The sequence below is a fragment of the Podarcis erhardii genome (assembly GCF_964252035.2).
Source record: "Podarcis erhardii genome assembly, chromosome: 2".
Lineage (NCBI taxonomy): Eukaryota > Metazoa > Chordata > Lepidosauria > Squamata > Lacertidae > Podarcis > Podarcis erhardii.
In genome coordinates this window covers 88,501,807-88,523,222 of record NC_138498.1, presented here as the reverse complement: position 1 = coordinate 88,523,222, position 21,416 = coordinate 88,501,807, and the positions used below count along the sequence as shown (strand labels likewise).

Genomic DNA, 21,416 nt, shown 5'->3' with positions numbered 1-21,416 from the left:
GAGTAAGGATGTGTGTGGAGGGAGGCTGCGAATGGACTGCAAGATCTATAAGGAGGACCTAGCCCAGGGGTAGCCAATGTGGTGCCTTTCAGAAGTTGCTGGAGTGCAGTTCCCATCAGCCGCAGCCAACAGTCATGGTTGATGGGAGATGTAGTCCAACAACATCTGAACAGGTCCATGGTGGATACTCTTGACATTAGTCCATGGATGTGCCCAGGCTGTACCTGCCCCAAAAGATCTATTGGGCTCCCTCCTAGTTATTCTTATGTCACTTCTTATTTTTGCTTTTTTTTTTTTGTCCAGTTAATTTCTGTTGGGTTTTTAAACAGTCTTCCATGTATGGTGTCAGGGGACGGGCAGGTGGGCATGGATAGGCCAAAGGGGCTTGGTGGGCATGAGGTTCTCCTCAACCCCTGGCTTAGAAGGCCTTAGCAGTAGCACTGCTTCTCTCTCCAAGCATCCCACCTGACACAGCAATAGGCCTTTCGCTAGTTTCATCATCACCTGCCAAACCCATTTTAATCAACTTCATTTTGAACTGCTGGGAAAGATAAACACTGAGAAAAGGGTTCTTACAATTTTTTTTTTTAACATGTAGGTAAATGTAAGTCACAAAATCCAAATGAGCTTTGCAAATTTGCCCTCATTCTGTCATTTTGTTTTAGATGTAATTATAAACTTGTTCCCAGCTTATCCAAAAAACGACTAATTCCCAGACTCCTTGTAAATCTGGCATTTCTCTAGAGGCCAAAATAAGGTTGGAATTGAGAGCCGCTGTTAATCAGAAGAGGATTTAACATTCCCTCCAGGTCTTTCTTTCCTTCCTTCATTTCAAAAAAGGGAATTATTTGAAATATCCAGTACCCAGTGCATTGTTAGTATTTCATCAGTGTTTAAATATTAATAGTTTAACACTTCACATCCATTGAGTATGGCCAGGAATAATGAAAGCACATGTCTTAGATGTTTAGCTCTTCATTCATAATTGCAGAACTGCAACTTTAAAGTCACATGGGCATACTGCTTCAGGAGCAGACATCTCTCCAACTTAATTTCACCAGATATTCCATGGGACTGAGACATTATGTTAGAACAGAGTTGCCATCCTGTGATGATTGTCCTTTTCTGCACAAGCAACAAGTACCAAGGTATATCAACCTGGTAACTCTTATGGAACTTGCATGTGCAGAACAATCCCATCCTATCCCACGCTAAAGGAAATTTGGATAAAGTGGATGTGTCACTGCACCTGTCTTGGCTGGGACTGATGGAAGTTGTGGTTCAAAACATCTGGAGAATGCCAGGTTAGGGAAGCCTGTTCTACAGGAAGGTATCAGCAGTAGATGAATTGTTCAGATTACTCTAGCTAGACTGACCCCACCCACGACCAGAGGGCCTTGGCTATTTTATTTTTATTGTGATTTTATTAATATCTGATTTGACTTCATTTGTGCTCAATTCAAGTGTCAAAAGCTATAATAAAATAAATGTTACCACTGTGGCATAGAGCTTGGTTGTGTGAAAGTTCTGCAGCAGGCCTGTCGCCACAGCAACATTTGAGCCGGGCCTAAGTTCTGATCAGAGAAGCCTGAAACAGGTATTTTAATTGTTTGGAGATACACACTGTGGCCACATTCAACAACCTGTGGTCTATTAGCCATGCAAAAGGATAAATCTAATGCACTAGATATACAGGGTTGTTTTATGTTGTTTTTAAGGAGGCATAACTTGAACACTTACCATGTTGTCCACAACAACTGTCCCATTGGCAAGTTGGCATTCTTCCGCATGCCCATTGCAAAAGCAGCTGCCTCGGACAATTAGGTCATAGATAGCATAATGGGAGAATCTGTGGGGCTTCTCCAGCAGCCCTGAGCCTTGGCAAGGACACTCTTGTCTCTTTAATAAGAGGAGCCGCAGATTGGTGAGTTTCATGAGGTCTTGTGCTTCAGGACCGTATGGGTCTTCAATCTTGTTAGCAGGAGTTAAGGCACGAAAGATCACCTGGAAGCAGAGAAAGAGAGAGAGAGGAAACAATCTACCATGAAGTCGAGTTCTCCACATGTGATCAACAGAGGTTTTATTTAGCTATGCGGCCCATTTATAGTGTTTTTCTAGCAATTTAACTCACATGGCTTCCCCCAAAGGATCCTAGGAATTGTGATTTAGGGAGGATGCTGAGAATTCCCTGTTAGAACAGAAGAATTTCACGACAGCTTAAAAGTCAATGGGACAATTGTTCCCTCAAGGCAGAACGCTAAAAACCACTGTTTACATTAGTTTCAAAGCTACTATTCATGGATAATACTTTGCAGATTCAGAAACCTTTATTTTTGCTTTGTCTTGAGTCCTGCCAGCAAAAAGTACTTTGAGTTCTCTCATCCTGGGTTTTGGGCAACAACACACTCTGTCTGGAGCTCTATCAGGGCTTCCATTGACATCACCTCATTGTTCTTTTCCCCATCAACTTCCCATCTCTTTAGAGGACACCGATTTGCAAGTGGCCCAGGGTTCAAACTGGAGATGTCCCTTGCTCCTGGGAGCAATGGGCAATTTGCCCAGCCTAGGCCGCCCAGTGCAGGTGTTCACACATTCCCTGATCAATGGAAGCACGAGAAACAACAGAGGCCCCTTCCGGCCAGCTGTCCACATTCCCCTGAGGAATGGAACCATGTGCAAACAGCCTATTCTGTTTAGCACAGGTGCCTAGCATTCTTTCGATGGACAGAATTAAAGCCCAGTGACCAAGTTTACTCAATCCACGTGCCTGCCTGAGCTTGGTTAATGGAAACAAAGGCTAACCGACAAGCTTATTTAGCTCAGATAGCACCATTCCATTGTTGGTAGAGAAGCACTGAAATTCAATAGGAATTAAAAAGCCACTGAGAGAATATATCTGGAACCGAGATTTCCTCTTCTGAAGTTCAAAATCCAAGAGCCCCAAATAGTCACATGATCCTGAAATTAACACCTGAAGTTGGGTATCATGAGCGCATGCACAAAAAAATTGTTTTTCCTATTCACTGTTGCACCTAGAGGTAACAGTTTTTTTGTGGTTCTAGGTGCCATCAAGCAAAGTCTGAGATGTGTATGTGGACTAGCATTTCTTTACATTTTTTGCTTGCTTTTAATTTCTGGTGCTTTGCAGATGGCATGAAATACCTAAGGACACCCACTGAAACCAGCACAACCCCTGATTTCTATATTCGCCTTATGATGATGGTGATGATTTAGATATTGCCCTACATCTAAGGATCACAGGGTGGTTTACAGTCTCTGGTGTCTCTTAACAGAAGAAAGAAGTGTCTTTGGGTACCGACACACATCTTCCTCTCAGCCATCACCTGAGAAATCAATGTCAGAGAAGGCTTTGGAAAGATCACAGCCAAACCCAAAAGCACAGTCAATCATTGCAGTGAAAGTAGATGTTTATAATAAGGTAGACAAAACAACATTATAGTTGAAAAGTGTACATCTCAGCAAGGCTTACAAAGAACCATATAGCACATTATTATGGACATTTGCAGTGGCAACTTATTTGGAGACAGAAACATTTCTGAAGTCCTCCCAGTTGTGAAAGCTGAAATCAGGGCCTTGAAACTCTACTGAGGTGTTATCATTTGAGGAATATTTTTAGAACAGGATGCCAGATGCTCAGAGAATGTATCCTCAATACAATAATAATAATTTTTGTGCTATATGGTTCTTTGTAAATTAAATCAACAACAAAGAAAATGCAACATTTAAAAACTGGCAAATTTGTTCCTTCATTGTTCTGCCCTGTTATAAGTGTTCCTAAGATCTGTTTTAAGTTGAGTAAACAGTTGATTTGACTCTAGTTTCTAGAAAGAAGAAGACAGATAGCAAAGGTTTCCAATACTTTCCATTATTTTGCAAATATGTATTTCTGGCCTTGCCTTTCATATTTCAAATTATTTTGTCATCTCTTGGTCCCCACGAGCTGTTGGATATCAATCCATCAGCAACAAAGCTTATTGTATGATAGGCTTGTCCCAATGGGTATCCTTATATGGAACTTCCACTTCCCATATCAAAGTGCAATTCGATGATTAATTCACGGCCTCTTTCTGCTTCAGAAATAAAGCTCTGGGATGAGCAGTTTCCTCAGCTCTCTTGAATTGAGCAAAAGACGTAGAATGTTGCTGACTAGAAGGGGGCAACAGACCACTGTAAAAATGAATTTGTTGGGAAAGGAAGGCAGGGATGTTAGCTGCTCATAACAAATACATTCATTTTGGCAACTGGCCAAGAGGAGACAATTCTAGGCAGGTCAGTAAAATTCTGGCTGCTTAGACAACTTGTTCTGGTCTCCCCCACCAGCTTGCTTTGCTGCAGTTTATCTCATTTGCACCTAACCTTTTGCTTCCTACCCACCATGCCGGCCCAATAATCAATTCTGCCTCTGATTGACTATCTTTTGCTCTTTTTATGTGGCATTGCTTGATTGGTCCCTCCTATGAGATCTAGCCCAGCTAGGATTGCCAAGTTGTCGTGTTTCCCTCACCTTCCCCCCTTTTCTGCTTGTCTGCTGTACAAAGTGAGAGTCTTCCCCACAACAAGTGGGGCAAGCAGGGAGTCGAACCGTGGACATCTCTGGCTTCAACCTGGGGTATACTACCCCAATACACCATCCTAGCTCCAGCCTCATTTCAGTTCCTCTTAGGACTTCGGAGCTTGGCTGCTAGCTTTCAAGAACTTACAGAATGGAAGTGTCCTCTGAATTATTTTGAATGCTCCCACAGAAAAGAGAGCTAAACTCTGTCTTTCTTGCATAATCCCAATTGATGCTGGAGCTCTGTGCTTTGCGAGAATTCCTTTCACTCTCACCTCTCACATGCTATTGTTTTCAGTCGCTCAGCTGCAACTCATCATAAATGGAATATTATTATCTCTGCCTGCCCTGACCCCCTTTATCTTTCTTTTTTTTTAAGCAGCAAGGAATTTAGGAGTGCCTTAGAGCAATAGAAAATGCAAGCTGACAACCATCATGAAGGGGATGTATTTCCGCCACCCTATTCAGTAGCAGCTGGCAGTTCTTCATCTCATTGATATTTTATCTCCGGCCAAGAGGGTCATCTTCATTCCAGAGACAATGTCTCAGATTTTTGATTTCCTGCCATTCGTGGGGTCCATGTTTTGATTCTCCATTCCCCAATGCAGATAATTCTGTTATTACAGCCTGATCTCCCAGTCTGGAGTTGACATGAAACGATGCGGCCACAACAAAAGCTCCTCTTATCGGGAATTCATGCCCAGAGTCAAGAAGGATGAGTGAGTCATGGAGTCAGGGCACTTCTTACGCATGACCTCCTACAGCAGGCTACCCAAGAAAAGATCTTAAGATCCTCCTTAAGATGTCAGAAGAAAATTAAAACAATGAAGGCACATTGCGCCTTCTATAAGGTAGAAGATTCCAGGCACAATTATTCATTTACCATATTAAATTTATGTCCTGCCTATCCTAATCAGCAGGATCTCTAGGCAATGAAACAACTAATACAAAGTTGCATAAAGCAATTAGCCTGCATCAATGCAAAATAAAAGCAATCAAAGACCAGAACCTTGTGATGATGATGATTAATAATAAGCTGAAATAAAATTTAGATCGAACCTCTTTATCACTTGCTGGCAACTGGTGACACGGAGAGGCCACTGCTGGAAGGACAACTGGAGGGATGGTCTTGTCCCCTCCTTCTGACACAGCAAAGAGATAGCAGAAGAGACAGCAAAAGACATTGGCTCCTATGAGCAGTTGATAACAGGTCACACAGTGAATGCAGAGGAGGGGTTGGGATCACACCATCAGTTCTCCCCATCTCAGAAGCACCCAACAAAACTTGTGAATGAACTCTATGGCTGGATCTACACACAGGAAGAAAACCACTATAAAATTCATAAATTAGATCGTTATGACAAAAGAAAAAAACCCTATGTAAAATTGCATAGACAAATTTTGTGCTCTAGAGCGCCATCTGGTGTTACATCTTTACAATGAAGTTACAATGATATAACTGACTTGAGTGTAGCTGAGTCCTAGGTATGAATACTCTGAGTTTGTCACAAAGTAGCAAATTTATCTTGCCAAAGTCATGGTGATGTGGTATGGATGTCTGGGCCCTGGAATTGTGAACCATCAAGCTCAGTGCTCACACCCTGCCATCAGATAGTAGTTGCTTTCAGTGCCTGCCAATCTCAGGTAGATTTGAACCAGTTTCCTAGAACGAACTCAGATTGGAAAAGAAGAAAGCTTATCAGCCATTGTCCTTACAGAGAGGACCATTCAGAAAAGTGTTTCTTCTGAGTGCCTTGAATGGAGTTGGGAGCATCTGATGCTAACTCCCAGGATCACTCGAACTCCTCTGATCCTCCTACTTTCTAAAAGAAGGGTGGGATAGTAGCCTAATAAATGTCAATTCTATACATAAAAAAGAAGCAACTTTAAAAAAAAAAAAGTCAACAATTCTGATAGGAACAGCTCCCCAGGTCCCTTCCCGTTTAGGTCTGAGCAATGAAGCAGGAGCTTCACTGGGCGTTTATATAACAACGAGAGGATGATAAATCTATTCAGTATCTGCTGTCCAGCATGTCAGGAAGTGCAGAAATAATGTTAGAAAAACAGTGCCTTTTCCTGGCTAGCTTACAAGTTGGGAAAAAAAAACAGAAGGAAGAAGAAAAAGAAGAGAATGCAAGCCTGCAGATGTGGCTCATTAAAATGCAGGTTAGAAGAGGATTCCTCTTCCATCGTAGCTGCCTCCGAGTTGTTCTCCATTCTGCTTTCCCCCCTACAAAACCATATTTGCCTGGTACTGCGCACTCCCCCAACACACTCACACTGCATTACAGCCCTTTCCTCTGGGGAAGCAGAACCTGGCGGTGCTATCTGCATGTTTATTCTGCTGGAGTTAACTGCTTCCCCCCCCCTCCCCTGCCTCTGCATTTTATCTCCTCTGCAGCTCAAGTTCAACGAAATGCTGAACAGACAGCCCTAGTCATAACATTTGGGCACTTGCCTCTATGAGCAACTAATCCCTTCCCCGATCTCTTCCAGCTGGAAGTTGGAATAACTAAAGAGTCATGAATGATGAGCTTTCTTTGTCATGGTGGCCAAAGCAGATCTGCTGACTCCAGGACCATGTTAGACTCAATAGGTGGCCCTGGAGTTTGCCATCTTTGTGAGGGGCGGGGGGTGTCCTGGCTTAACCTCCTGCATTTTCCCAAATCATGACGACTATCATCACAACAGCTTAAATATATGCAGCTGCGATTATGGGAATCCCCGCCCTCTTAATCACAGCAATGGGGGCTTCCAGACAGGAACTTAATATTGTGAATGGGTTGTCAGGAAGCTCAGGAGGAAGAGCCGTGGGATACCACCACCTCCTATCATATGCTGCCTGAGGCAGTCGCCTCCACTGCCTAATGGCAGGACCGGCCCTAAGTGTGAGAGCTCTTGTCCTTCCACTCAACTAGCAGTGGCTTCATGGCAGAACCAGAAAATGGTTCTTTTGCTGGTTTATTTTCCTCAGGCTCATGTTTGTGAGTTCTGAGGCAGCTATGATTGAACCAGATCTGAATTTGAGTCTCATGGAAGGAAAGCATTAGAAAAAGCCAGTGTCTGATCCACTGGTGTGGTTTGAAAAGAGAGCATGTGGTACCAATCCACATAGGTTAGCTAGCAAAGCTTGAAGGAGCGTCTCCACCCCTATCGTTCAGCTCGGACACTGAGATCCAGCTCTGAGGGCCTTCTGGCAGTTCCCTCAATACGAGAAGTGAGGTTACAGGGAACCAGGCAGAGCGCCTTCTCAGTAGTGGCGCCTGCCCTGTGGAATGCCCTCCCATCAGATGTCAAAGAAATAAACAACTATCTGACTTTTAGAAGACATCTGAAGGCAGCCCTGTTTAGGGAAGTTTTATCGTGTTTTTAATATCCTATTGGGAGCTGCCCAGAGTGGCTGGGGAAACCCAGCTAGATGGGTGGGGTATAAATAATAAAAATTATTATTATTATTATTATTATTATTATTATTATTATTATTAATTATTAATTATTATTATCATCGAACAGGTCCGTCAAGCAGGGCACATCTAACCTGTTGCCACAGCAACGGGTTACCTTGTTCAGGCATACACAATTTCTCTTCCCCCCGTGCATTCCAGTAATCATTCTAGCACACTCACTTGGTGTGATCTGTCACAAGAGACGCTCACATGGAATGAAAGGACTTTTGGTAGTTTGGCCTCCTATAGATTCTGACAGGAACATAAATAGAGAAGCAAGTCGATAAATTCTTGGTGGATCAGACTTTTCTGACCTACAGTTCCTGCAACGCCACCCTTCCACTGCTCCAAACTCTTCCTCCTGCAGACTTATTTTCATTTCCGGCTGCTCTGCTTTATTAAAAACATGCTTCTAATTTCCCAAATCCCTCCAGCACAGGATAAGGACAATACAAAAATAAAAATAAAAAAATTGAACACATCCATTCCTATTTCTATCTGATCTGAGACCTTGGCCTTGGTACAAATCTGCACCAGCCTTTTAACCTAAGCGTCTGCTTTTGATCACACCTTCTGTTTAACTGGCACAATGCAGGTGAATGTAAAACTAAAAACTGGGGCACATGCGACTGAAGATCTTCTTAAAGCAGGCCAGATGAAGGCTTTTTATTAGATCAACTTCTATGGGTAGCAAAACAAAGAAATGAAAAATGCAAGCTTTTGAAGTTCTGTATGCATATATCTATGCCTGCATTCTCTTTCACCAGCAGAACTTGCTCCACCACTGGATTTATTTGCCTCTCTTGTTTTCTGTAAAATAGCAATACGGGGCAACTTTTTGTAACTATTTCCATGTCTTAGGAAGGCATTCAGAAGATGAAAAATAAGACAAGTACTTACACTGCTGTATCCGACACCTTGGAAAGGTAAGCTGAGAGTCACATGACTCTCAACCAGGTTGGATCATCAAGATAACTCTACTTTCAAGGCTGAAATCTTTTCGGAAACTGCTTTGAGGTTTTTTTGTTTTTACAATCAGCAGTATATGAATTTCATGGATGGATAAAATAAATTATTCTATGAACTGTTACCTGGGCATATGTTTAAGCCCCATTAAACATACTTGGGGCCTGTCTGCACTGTAGATTTAAAGCAGCATCATACCACCTTAAACAGTCAGGGCTTTCCTCCAAAGAATCCTGGGGACTGTAGTTTGTTAATGGGGGCTGTGAGAGACAGTTTCCAGAGTGTCTTAATGATCAATCCCACTTCCCAGGGCACTCTAGACTCGTAGCTCTAGGAGCAAATAGGGGATCTCCTAAGAACTCCCAGCACCCTTGAAAAAAAAAACCCTACTTCTTAACAATTGTTTGAATTCAGTTTCTCATTTTTCAAATCCAGTTTACCACATTTCTGCATCAGTTTGCTATTTATTAATTAATTTAAAATTCTTCATGAAAATTCACCAGCATTTCGGTGAACATTTATCCTAAATATACACATTGTTGTATACCAGTTTGCCTAATTTGCACATTTTTGCAAGTAATTTCCCTTGATATAGTGCCTTTTTCTACCCTATTTTGACTCATATATGCATCTTTTGACTAATATGTGCATCTTTAAGAACGTGTCCTCCTGATATGCACAATTATTTCACACTTCTTTTCGTTAGAGAGCTGCATCGTAAAATCCAGAGAAGTGTGGATTTTGAAGCCTGGCTGCATTTCAGTTCCCATACAGTTTCAGGCAAGGTGAATTACTGGGTTTCTGCCCTATCGCTCTGATCAGGAAAGAGCAGAAGGGAGTGGAGCCAGAGGGTGAGCTAGTAATGTGAAACTGTAGGGGATTGGCTAAGCTGATAGCGGTGGCCTCCAGTCCTTTGCCTTTCCCTCTATGAACATTTAAATTGGGTGCTCATAAGGCATGGTGCCACCTGAATAGAGGCTCCCCAAGTGAGAAAACCTGAACATGGTTCATGCGGCATCAAAAATCACTTGGATGCCATAGAGCGGGATATATCAACATAGCCACATGTGCCTGATATACTATGCTAAGCAATTATAAAAGAATTCCAGAATTGTCAGTCGGTACCACTAGATGAATCACACACTTGCCTTGCACAGGATTCTGCTGCAGAGATTTCTTATTATAATATATATTTTTTATGTCCCACATTTGTCCCTGGCTGGGACTCAATGCAGCTTACAAATAAAATAAGAACAGCTAAAAACATAGATTTAAAAACTTACAAAAAAATAAAACATTAAGATAGAGAGATGAGAGATTAGATATATGATAACTTCCGGGTCGGCGCCATCGCCGAATGGCGGACTCCCTCCGAGCTCTGGAGGGAGCCTGCTGGGTAGGGGTTGGGTCCCGCCACGCCGGCGACGCGGGGACCCTCAAAAACCATGGGCGGTGATGCCCATGGACTTGGTGACTCGGCGGGCACCGTTTGCCCCCCCGACCCGCGAAGGAGCCTTTTTAAAGGCTGCGGAGCGGGTGATGGGGGGGGTGCTATGAGTCCACTGCTTCCCCTGCCTAGCGAAGCCGCATGCCATTCGGCGGAGAGCACCGACTTTCTTCTATTGAAAATTTGGACTCAAAAGAAAAACCCGTGAGTAAATCTACCGGACTTAAAAGGAAAAATCTGATTTATGAATTTGGAGCGAGCGGGGGAGGTGCAAAAAGGAAGTCCGCCCCCCCCCCCCGTTGTAGAGGTTTTAACGCAAGGATTTAACAATTAAGATCGAGAGATGAACTTATTTATTCGGAAAAAGTTAATTTCACGAAGGGAAATTACAAGTAATTGTGCTGGAGGAGAAGATTGATTGGTGAGAACTAAAATGTAACCCCCCGGGAACTGGGAGCGATCCGTTATGGGAGACTGGTGAAGAGACACAGAAATTTTGACAGCTGTCAAAGTAGCTGTCAAAGCAGGAAAATAAAAGAGAACTTTGTTACGATGGCTTTGCTGGCTAAATTCGTTACAATTTGGACATAAACTATTGAAAACAAAGGCAACAAGTTATTTGACTTTTGGGTTTGATCTGGAAAGAAATTAAGTTACCATATTCCCTCTAGAGGGAGTTCTGGGACATTGCAACAGTGACAGCAAGTGGAAAATTACTATGAAATTGAGCAGGATTTGTTATCTCTTGGGAAAGCTGCAAAAACGAAGCATTATTTTGTCTACAGAGGTTTCTACACTAAAGGAGACAATGGATTTATCTATTGAAGAAAGGAAGGGACTTGACGTAAGTTTATGTTCCTGAATAAATAAAGCCTCTGTAGAGGAACCAGAAGTTTCTGAATTAGAAGGTTTTTGCAGCAGAACAGGAAAAAGAAACCTGAGGAATAAGAGCTGGACTAAACTCGAAGTTGGAACATTTGGGACATCCAGACTTTAAAAGGATCAAGAAACAGAATTTGAGTTATACTCTTAAATATAGAGGTCTCGATGGAAGAAGAATGATCTTTTCTGAGAGTTTCTCCGAGATTGGACTTTCTGAAATTAAAAGCTACCAAAAAGACGGCAAAGCGGACTCGAGAGAGAGTTAGACATGGACGTGGGATCTCCAGTCTGGCAGCAGACAGATGGATGGATTTTGGGGATCGAAACCGGGAAAAGGGGGGGGGGATTTGGAATCCAAAGGCTGTAAAACTACATATTTTTTATTTTCTTTTTTTTATTTTCTCTTGTTGTGTGAGAAAAATAGGGGAATTCGTGGAAGGGAATTGGGGTCGATCTTAGGGAAGTATAAAAATATAAAGAGAAATGGTTAAATAAGATAAATTAATTTTGAATAAATGGGCTAATTATAATTATAACAAGGTTTTAAAATTTGGGGTAAGAATTTGTGGAATCAATCTAATGGATATGGAATACAAGAGGGGGAGGGGGGGAAGTCCTGGAAAGATGTCAATGAAATTAAGTGTAAACTTTATCCTTTTCTTTCTTCTTTCTTTCCTTTTTTATTCTGGAAACTTTAATAAATATTATTAAAAAAAAAAAGATATATGATAGATAGATAGACAGACAGACAGATAGATAGATGATAGATAGGTAGATAGATAGATAGATGATAGATATGGCAATCATGGAGTTCCATTCATGACCTCCCGGCATGTTGGCGGAGCATGCATAAGCCACGCCCAATTCCATTCTGCCCCATTTTCTAGCCATTTCCGGGTCAGCAGCAACAAGTTTGTGCATGATCGTGCATCAATCAGACATTCATAAAATAGTCACTGGCACACACACACACACACACACGTAGAAGTGCAGGATCCAGGTTTCTGAAAATGAGGCGCTGGCAATGTTCTTAGTACTCTATGTGCACGGACAACATGACAAATGACTTTGCTTTATACAGAAAAACTGTCATCTGAAAATAGAACAGTTTCTCTGATTGTGTATTTTTAAAATCTCTCTTTCTTTGGAAAACAAATTATATGATTAGGCCTTTAAAAAAACACACAACACCATAGTTCTGGTTCCGCAAGAAACATCTCCATGCAATGTGCATTTTGATGCTCATTTCCATCTCTCTGAAGCAATGCTCACCCAAACTCTGCTAAACTGGCTGGATGATGCAAATAGGGATGGAAAGGACCATATCCAGGGCTGTCAAAGGTTACACAACACGTGTTGCCCACGACTACACCAGGGCGGCTCTCTTCCGCAGCAGCTTCTAACCTTTGTTTTTAGCATAATCTCTCAGAGACCATAGAAAAGTGAAGCATATTTCAGTCACCATCACCTACCTCTCCTCTAGTGCAAGGCATCACGTCTGAATACCTGGAGGTACAGAGAGACCCTTCCTCGGTGGTATCGTCTGGGAGCCCAAAAGTGGCCGTGCAGTTGGCAGAGAAATATTTGTAGGGCCTCCACGTCTGCCCATAGTCCTGCGACCTCTCCAGCACCATGGCCGCCGGGCGAGGCGACTTGAACACCACTATGACGTGGGTCAGGTAGAACTCTGTCTCCAAATCCAGCCGGATCTCCTCCCTGTGCACCCCTTGCGCAGACTGCCACCAGGAGGTGGGGTTTAGGAAGAAGTCGTCCGTCATAGCGGAAGGAAGGTGAGAGTTATCAGGCTGGTTGGCGTTACACTTGGTGCACCTGGGCTGTCCGCACCCTTGCGGGCCGTGGTGGAGAAGATGGTGGTCTGGGTAAAAGCAGTAAAGTTCTGTGCTGTTCTGACCGCAGGTGGTAAGCGTGACTGGCGTTCTTCCAGTCGCAAGGTTCCCCACGGCAGGATTGCAGGAGTGCCCATCGCATCGGAAGGCTCGTAGCTTCGCTGAATCTGCAGTGCGAGCAGCAGGGAACAAAACGATGCAAAACTGCATAAAATCAATATTCTGCACCATTGTGGATCACCCAGTCCCTCCCCAGCCCTGGATCCCCTACCAAGCACTTAACACCGTCATTAATTGTTATTATTATTTGCATTTTTGTTTGCTTTCTGCAAAAAAAAAAAAAGTCTCAAAGAGACTTATGGCCCATCCATCAGTTTCACTTAACCCAAATTTGATGGCATTGTGTACCGATTGATTTGCCTGGGTCTGAGACATATTCTCGTTCCACAGCTGTGTCTTGTGAAAATCCGATCCTACCCACTGAATCGGGTATTATCAAATGTGCGGAAAAGCCAAAAAGAGCTTTTGCTTAACCAAGCATCAATTCGGTTGATAAGATCAGATATTTGCAAGGAACAGTTGTGAAATGAGAAATTAATTGGCAAATTAATTGGTGCACAATACGATCATAATGCAAGTCAAGCTTGCCAGTCATTTAAAAACAAATAGACAGGATAAAATACAGCAGGATAAACATTTCTAAAAATGTCTTCGTACAGATCTACCTTCTGGGTCTCAAATCATTGTTTAAAAAAATGATGCATGCATTGATTGAAACCCTTTGCTATGGAGAAGAACGTGCATAATTTACTGTGGCTTTGAGACCTCCTGAAAACAGGGCAGGGTGACAGAAAAAGAAGAAAATTGGAGCGCTTGTACCATGAGTCACACAGCACACACACACAAAATTGCTATTAGAAGCAGCTGCCAGCAGGAGGAGCAAGCTAGAGAGGCTCCCACATGACCACACTTAGGGCAACAGTCCTAAGACAGTGGCATCCCAGTGGTACTTCATGTAGCAGCTGATAACAAGACCTGAATGCTTGAACTCGCCCTGAGAAAAAATGATCAAGCCCGCCTCGACAGTGCCATAAAACCATCAGAAGAAATATTGAATCAAATGGCCCTAAGTGCATGAAAAAATGAGTTCCAATAATAAATACAAGTGGGAAGTAGCAAAGCAGTGGTTGATAGCTCCGTTCTAAAGGTAGTCAAAATCAGAATCCACTTCCAGTTTTTCTACCCAGAGGCTACACATCTTCTGTTCCTGTTCCAAATCCATTTCCATGCTCGTTTCCATTACCTCTGTCACAATTTCACAGGATGCTTCTGCTGCAGAATATCATGCTGAATTAGGGCTTCTCACAGTTCTATGGCTTTATGCTTTTCATACCTACAGAAAGTTTTTTTAAAAGGCAGAACACACTGTTTATGTCTAAAGGGTATCGACTAAAATTTGTGGGTTGGATTAAAGGTTTTTGGAATTGGGGAGAGGGAGAACAGCTAATTGTCTTCTGCAGTTGATAGTGCAAGCACTGGAGCACCCTCTTCTCAACCTGGTGCTCTCCAGATGGTTGGGACTCCAGCTCCCATCAGCCCCAGCCAGCAAGAACCATGTTCAGGGATGATGGGAGCTGTAGTCCAGCAATAGGCTGGGGGCGGCTGAACTAGTGGAAGAATCCCATAGTGGTTCTCAAATGTCTACTTGTGGAAATGGAAGCGGCTCTTTGGATTTAGGTTCACTTTTCTTGCACGGTCCTCTAGCCTTGTGGGATCTACTCTGTGTTTCACTAGAGATCTAACAACCAGAGCCAGGTGCAAAAGGAACTGAAGAACTTAGAATTGAAGAACATGAGTGCTCTGAACTTGCAGTGAGCTCAGGGATTTGTTCTAAGTACCAGAACTGAACCGAGTTCTGCACACTAAAATGCAAGTCTGGTTCCTCCAAGCTTTTTTTTCTTTCCCATTTCAGCAGTCCAACTTGTGGTGGTGGGAGTCATTGTGCTGTTGCCATTGTCCAACCACTGGAGTCAGAAACCCTTGCTGCTGTGCTGCAAATTGCCAATAGTTCCCGATCTACTTCCCACCTTCTTCTACTCCAGCATGAGCTGTAAAACAGGCCTTGGGTGATCAGCTGCGACTTTCCCCCGTGCAGAAGGGAACCTTTGGGTCTAACCCAAGAACTATGGAATTGCTCTGTTTGCATGGCTCTGTTTCAAAAGTAGACTTGCCCTGGTTTCCAATGAATCCTCAGAATGCAAGAATGACAGGAGATGAATACAGATGACGCTCGCCCCGTGGCTCAAAATTAAAATGGAAATCTGCTTCTTTTCATTCCTAGAGATGGAATCGGAAAGCATCCCACTGCCTGTCTCTCTCTCTCCTCCACTCCCCCCGCCACCAATTTTCTAAATGCATTTTATGGAGCAGGCAGAGTGGGGAAGAGCACAGTTGGCTTTCTAATCAGTGGTGATGACAAGGAGGCTTATCTGCTGTGCCTGCTAATGCAGCAACATCAATAAATGGTTCCTGTCTGAACTGCTGTGTCATTAGGAACGGCAGAGTAGGAGAGCACATGTGACAAATGAGTGGAGAGGGGGGCGGGTGGGAAGAGTCGGATCAAAATCTGCAGTTGATTAAGAGTCTTGCATTGGAAGCAATTAATGTGCCAATAAGGCAGCCCATCCGTCACTTGGTTTATTTCTCTGAAACGCAGGGTCATAGAAGTGGGGCATGGCGGGCAAAGGGGCAGAGCATTCCAGCAACCAGGGACTTACCCTGAATGCCAAAAGGGACTCCTTGAATAATTCATGCCAGGCTAAACAATCAAGGCTGCAGTGCGCCCTCCTCCCCTCGCTCCCGAGGGGCTGTATGTCACTGAGGTGGATGGTGCCTGGCTCTTGATAGATGGCGTTGCGCAATAATCGATGCCACTCAACTATTTATGCATTTACCCTGCTATCCTAGGGGAGTCGCTCAGCAAGGTGGCTGTTTGTCGGAGGGCTTCTGGCAAATGTTTGAAGCGTCTGGCAGTGACATAGTCATCAAAAAGCTGGGCAAACCTTTCAGATGGCTGATGGCTGAAAGCAGATTAGCTGGTTTGGGATGTGGTATACACATGGCATTGGTGGCGATGTGGGTTAAACCACAGAGCCTAGGACTTGCCAATCAGAAGGTCGGTGGTTCGAATCCCCATGACGGGGTGAGCTCCCATTGCTCGGTCCTTGCTCCTGCCAACCTAGCAGTTCGAAAGCACGTCAAAGTGCAAGTAGATAAATAGGTACTGCTCTGGCGGGAAGATAAACAGCATTTCCGTGCGCTGTTCTGGTTTGCCAGAAGCGGCTTAGTCATGCTGGCCACATGATTCGGAAGCTGTACGCCGGCTCCCTCGGCCAATAAAGCGAGATGAGTGCTGCAACCCCAGAGTTGGTCACGACTGGACCTAATAGTCAGGGGTCCCTTTACATTTACCTTTATACACATGGCATTAGCTACAATCCAGATCTAGGAAAATATTGTGTTTTGATAGGTTTGCCCCCAAACCAGCTTCAAACCACACTGAGAAAAAGAATGACCCAGTTGTGTTTTAAGTCAATAGTGTGTGTGCCTTGCCTTACCGAGTTCAGCTGGCTGCATGTGGGTTGAAAAGTGGGTCTGCAGCAACCTTTGAATGATATACTCAAAGCGCCACATGTTCCAAGCTAGTAGTTATGCAAACCCATCCTTATTTGATGTTTCAAGTTAGTGGGTCTACCCTTGCTATTGAGTGCCTTTCACCCATTGATACCATGTTATGAAATAAGAAAAAACCAAACCAAACCACAGGCAGTATGGAAAAATAAACAAACCAGTATATAGGGAGAAGACTGGCCAGGTTTCTTGCTCCACTGAAAGAGTGGAATGCCACTGGAAAGCACTTTAAATTCTTTACTAGAATTTAGTAAAGTGTATTTTACACAAAAATACACACACGCGTGGCATAATTATTCTGTGTTATGGGATCCTGACTAGGCACGCTTGCTTAAGGACAGAAGAAATGTATTGCTGAATTACCATAGTTAAGGTCAACCTAGCCCTGCAATGATCCCAGTAACCAGCAGGTGTTAGGTGAAGCATTGGAAATTGGCTAGCAACACACCAGTGGAGTGGATCACAGGCTACTTTCTGCCATTCTTCCTCTGTGCTCTCAGAAGAATCTCTTCCAAGTATGTGTGTTCACTGGAAGTAGGCATCCATGACCTTACTGCTCCCATTCCTAAAAAATCTTATATGCAAAGAATTGGGCAGATCCAAACTATAGCTCATCGCGATCAGTCGCCTTCTCCTTCATCCTCTTGGATGGGATGTTGATAATGGTATGTCCTCCAGGAGTACTGCCAGGGCCACCACTGCTTCTCAATAACTGCTGACATCAAGCACATTTGCTACATAGCATGGGCGTAGTCAGGGGGTACAGGAGTGCTGCTGCCCCCCAAGATAAAGTAAATACTGTAAATAGAAATACTTAACTAACTGACCAATTGCATTGCAGATATCTCGGTTCTTCCCCTCCCCAACATAAATCCCCCCAAAATAAATCCCCCCCAAATAAATCCTGGCTACGCCCATGGTACATAGGCTCCTGTTGTCACACCACACCCATGGTGAGGATGCTTCATGTTCCGTTTGAGAGCAATGGAAAACCAGGGGAGTCTTTCTACAATCAACTCTTTGAAAAAAGAATTGCTGCTTCTAGTTTTAATTCTAAATGGTGCAATGGAAAAGCTCTTTATATATGTCCCTTCCTCTTTATATATACATTTTAGTAGGCTAATCTGTTCCATGGAGCCTAACTCCTTAAAGCAGTCTGCCTCTTCCCTTTATCCCTTTCCTTTATAACTGTTGAAATTCATAGGCTCTTTGAAATGGTAATCTTTCTTGTTTGCTGACATAATTGTGCAATGCACCATGTGTCCCGTTATAATTCTAATTGCCTTTTGAAGGCATTTAAATTGGTGGCCATCAACACATCTTGTGGTAACAAATTTCATAGTTTATGTGTTACTGTGTAAAGAAGCTTCTGGGGGGGGGGGTCGCTCAGCCTTTACCAAGCTGGTGTCCTCCAGATGTTCCTGGGACTTCAACGCCCATCAGTCATGAGAGTTGTAGTCCAACAACATCTGGAGGGCATCAGATTTGTGAAGACTGATCTAGCTAATATTGGTAAGAGAGGTAAGAGAAGATGGGATTTACTACTCTATAGTGAGGGACACAGGTGGTGCTGTGGGTTAAACCACAGAGCCTAGGACTCACTGATCAGAAGGTCGGCGGTTCAAATCCCTGCGACGGGGTGAGCTCCCATTGTTCGGTCCCAGCTCCTGCCAAGCTAGCAGTTTGAAAGCACGTCAAAGTGCAAGTAGATAAATAGATACTGCTCCGGCGGGAAGGTAAACGGCATTTCCGTGCGCTGCTCTGGTTCGCCAGAAGTGGCTTAGTCATGCTGGCCACATGACCCGGAAGCCGGCTCCATCCGCCAATAAAGCAAGATGAGCACCACAACTCCAGAGTCGGCCACGACTGGACCTAATGGTCAGGGGTCCATTTACTAGTGATATAACACCTAAGCTCTGCCCAGGTGTTCAGCCCTCTCTCCCACTATCCCAGTCCATGCCTGCTTCAGTCTAAGGCCTTTGCATGCTAAACATGGCTAAACATGGTCAGAATCTGCCACACAGTGATGCCACACATTTTTGGTGTGTGTGGAAAAAGCAGCATACAAAACCAATGAATGAATGAATGCATGGATGGATCTGTGGTATCACTTAAAATAGAAAGCTTATGATATGAAATAGCATAAACTAAACTTATCTTGAGAGCTATTCTTCCCAGTGGAGACTGTAGGGTATTTAAATGTAGAATGGGAAAGTGAGGTTGTTTAAAGCTTCACCACAAACTGCTGAAGTATAAGCCTACTATCTAACCTCTGAAGGAGGCATATAACCAGAATGCTAGCTTGTTTCTTAGTTCATAGCCCTCTGATCTCCTATTGCCTGATTTACCCTTTCACCCTTAAAGAAATATTAAAATGGATCTGAAATGGTTTCCCACTTTCCACTGGTCACCTCCTCTGCTTCTGCTTTGTTTGAGGGAAGTGAGGGGGGGGGATTACTGCAGCCAAACATATTTAATTGTGTGGAAACAGCCGTGCTACTTAGTCTAGTAACCAACTACAGTGGTACCTCAGGTTAAGTACTTAATTCGTTCCGGAGGTCCGTTCTTAACCTGAAACTGTTCTTAACCTGAAGCACCACTTTAGCTAATGGGGCCTCCTGCTGTTGCCACGCCGCTGGAGCACGATTTCTGTTCTCATCCTGAAGCAAAGTTCTTAACCTGAGGTACTATTTCTGGGTTAGCAGAGTCTGTAACCTGAAGCATATGTAACCCGAGGTACCACTGTACTGTAGCATGGTCCCATGGATAGCAACCATTTGGATTTAACTTCATCTCTCAATTTCTGATCTTCAGTCTTTCAGCAATACTGTATCATTATTGTACAAAAGCTTTGCATCAAGCGGGATCAAGCAGGGAGAGCCAGGGTTTGGTCATAAAAACATAAGAAGAGCCTGCTGAATCAGGCCAATGGCCCATCTAGTCCAGCATCCTATTCTCACAGGAGCCAACAAGATGCCCAGAGGAAGCCCACTAGCAGGACCTGAGCACAACTGCAAGCTGCAATTTACAGTGACTGGAATTCAGAAGCATGCTGCCTCCAACCATGGAAGTAGGACATAGCCATCGGCTTTAGTAACCACTGGTAGCCTCATCCTCCCTGAATTTGTCTAATCCCCTTTGAAATTTGTTGGCCATAAGATCACGAAAGGGTGGAGCTATGCAAATAAGGCCGGGCTTGATTCTCAGTGGCTGAGGTCATCCGAGTCACTAGGGTCAGTGAAGCGGTTTTAGCTCTCAACACAATGCAGTCCCACAGTGGCACATCTTCAATAACATCTGACAGTCCAGGACAGAGTAACACAAACCTTGCAAGGCATGCTACTCCTAATGTATGAAGACAGGGCAGTTTCTCTGCTCGGTCCTAACTTTATATAGCTGCTAAATGTTAATATGGTAACACGTTTTTACACTGATTACACAATAAAGGGGAAATGGCTGAAAACAAAGTGGATCAGGGGTAATTTTATCGTTGCCGTGTATGATTGATGGAAAGTGACAACAATTCTGATGAGAATAGATAATGGGAGAAGCCACTGTCTGATGCATTCATCTGTTTCATAATCTGTCATCTATTGTACATCACAAGATTATTTTATGCTTTTCACTAACACAAAACCAAACTACTAAAGCCTTCCCTTTGCTTGCCATCGCTGAGTTAAAAAGCAAAACACTCACACCAGTTTCACTGGTTCGTAGAGCTGTTGAACAAATGGGAAAGAAGAAGGAACAACCAACCTAAGGGGTATAATCCACCACCCAATGTAATCATTGGCAAGAAGGGGTGGGGTGGGGGGGTTGCATCCTATCTGCTGTTTCAACAGATCCAAAATAGCAAGCATGGGTTATGAAGCTGTATATAGACGGAAGATGTAGCCTGGTGTGGTGCAGAGGATAGAAAGCTGTACAGAGATCTGGAGTTGAAAAAATGCAGCTGTATGGAATTTGGATATATTTGAAACTTCATACATGCACCTTGATATCTAGGTTTTCACAAGTATATTTGAGAACCAGGAATTCCCCTTGATTGCCTCTCAACCATTTGAGTATCATGGTCAAAATTAACATAGCCTGCCCTACTGTTTGGCAGACTAAATGAACTTCTTGCTTTACAGGTGTTAAAGAGCATCAAACTGGAGTTCATTTCCTTTCTTACTCAATGTTTACAACAGGCTCACTACCACCATGCGGTTTTCCTTGATCAAGAGCCATAATGTCTGAAAACTAAGCCACAGTCGGGCCTCACCAAATGAAACTCTATATATAAGGAGAGGATCCCCACAGCCACTGAGCTCTCGCTTCTGCTACGCCAACTGTCGGCCAATATGCCTACTCTATCCAGCAGTCCACTCGTCTCTTTAGGCTCCTAGAGTGCTGACCACTCCCACAGAAGTGGTACCAGCCAATGAAAAGTGGGGGAGGGCCTTGCATTCTTGGGAATGGCTAAGTGCATTACAGTACACTCGCCATAGTGGCAACATATCCCCTTGCAGGTGGAGGTGGTGGGGCTCTAGCTCAGTGTTTCTCAGCTGGGGGCCATATTCCAA

At 43.6% G+C, this 21,416-nt stretch overlaps 1 protein-coding gene across 1 annotated transcript in view; it reads right to left on the bottom strand.

The window, feature by feature from the left end:
* Positions 1 to 21,416, bottom strand: part of LOC309336705 (netrin-4-like) — a 54,762-nt gene that overhangs the window by 31,589 nt on the left and 1,757 nt on the right. Inside the window, exons 2-3 of the mRNA XM_081852902.1 lie at positions 12,787 to 13,328; positions 1,741 to 2,004 (exon numbers count right to left, since the gene is read on the bottom strand). Of these exons, the coding sequence (XP_081709028.1) occupies positions 1,741 to 2,004; positions 12,787 to 13,328 (806 nt within the window). The remainder of the gene's footprint in view (positions 1 to 1,740; positions 2,005 to 12,786; positions 13,329 to 21,416) is intronic.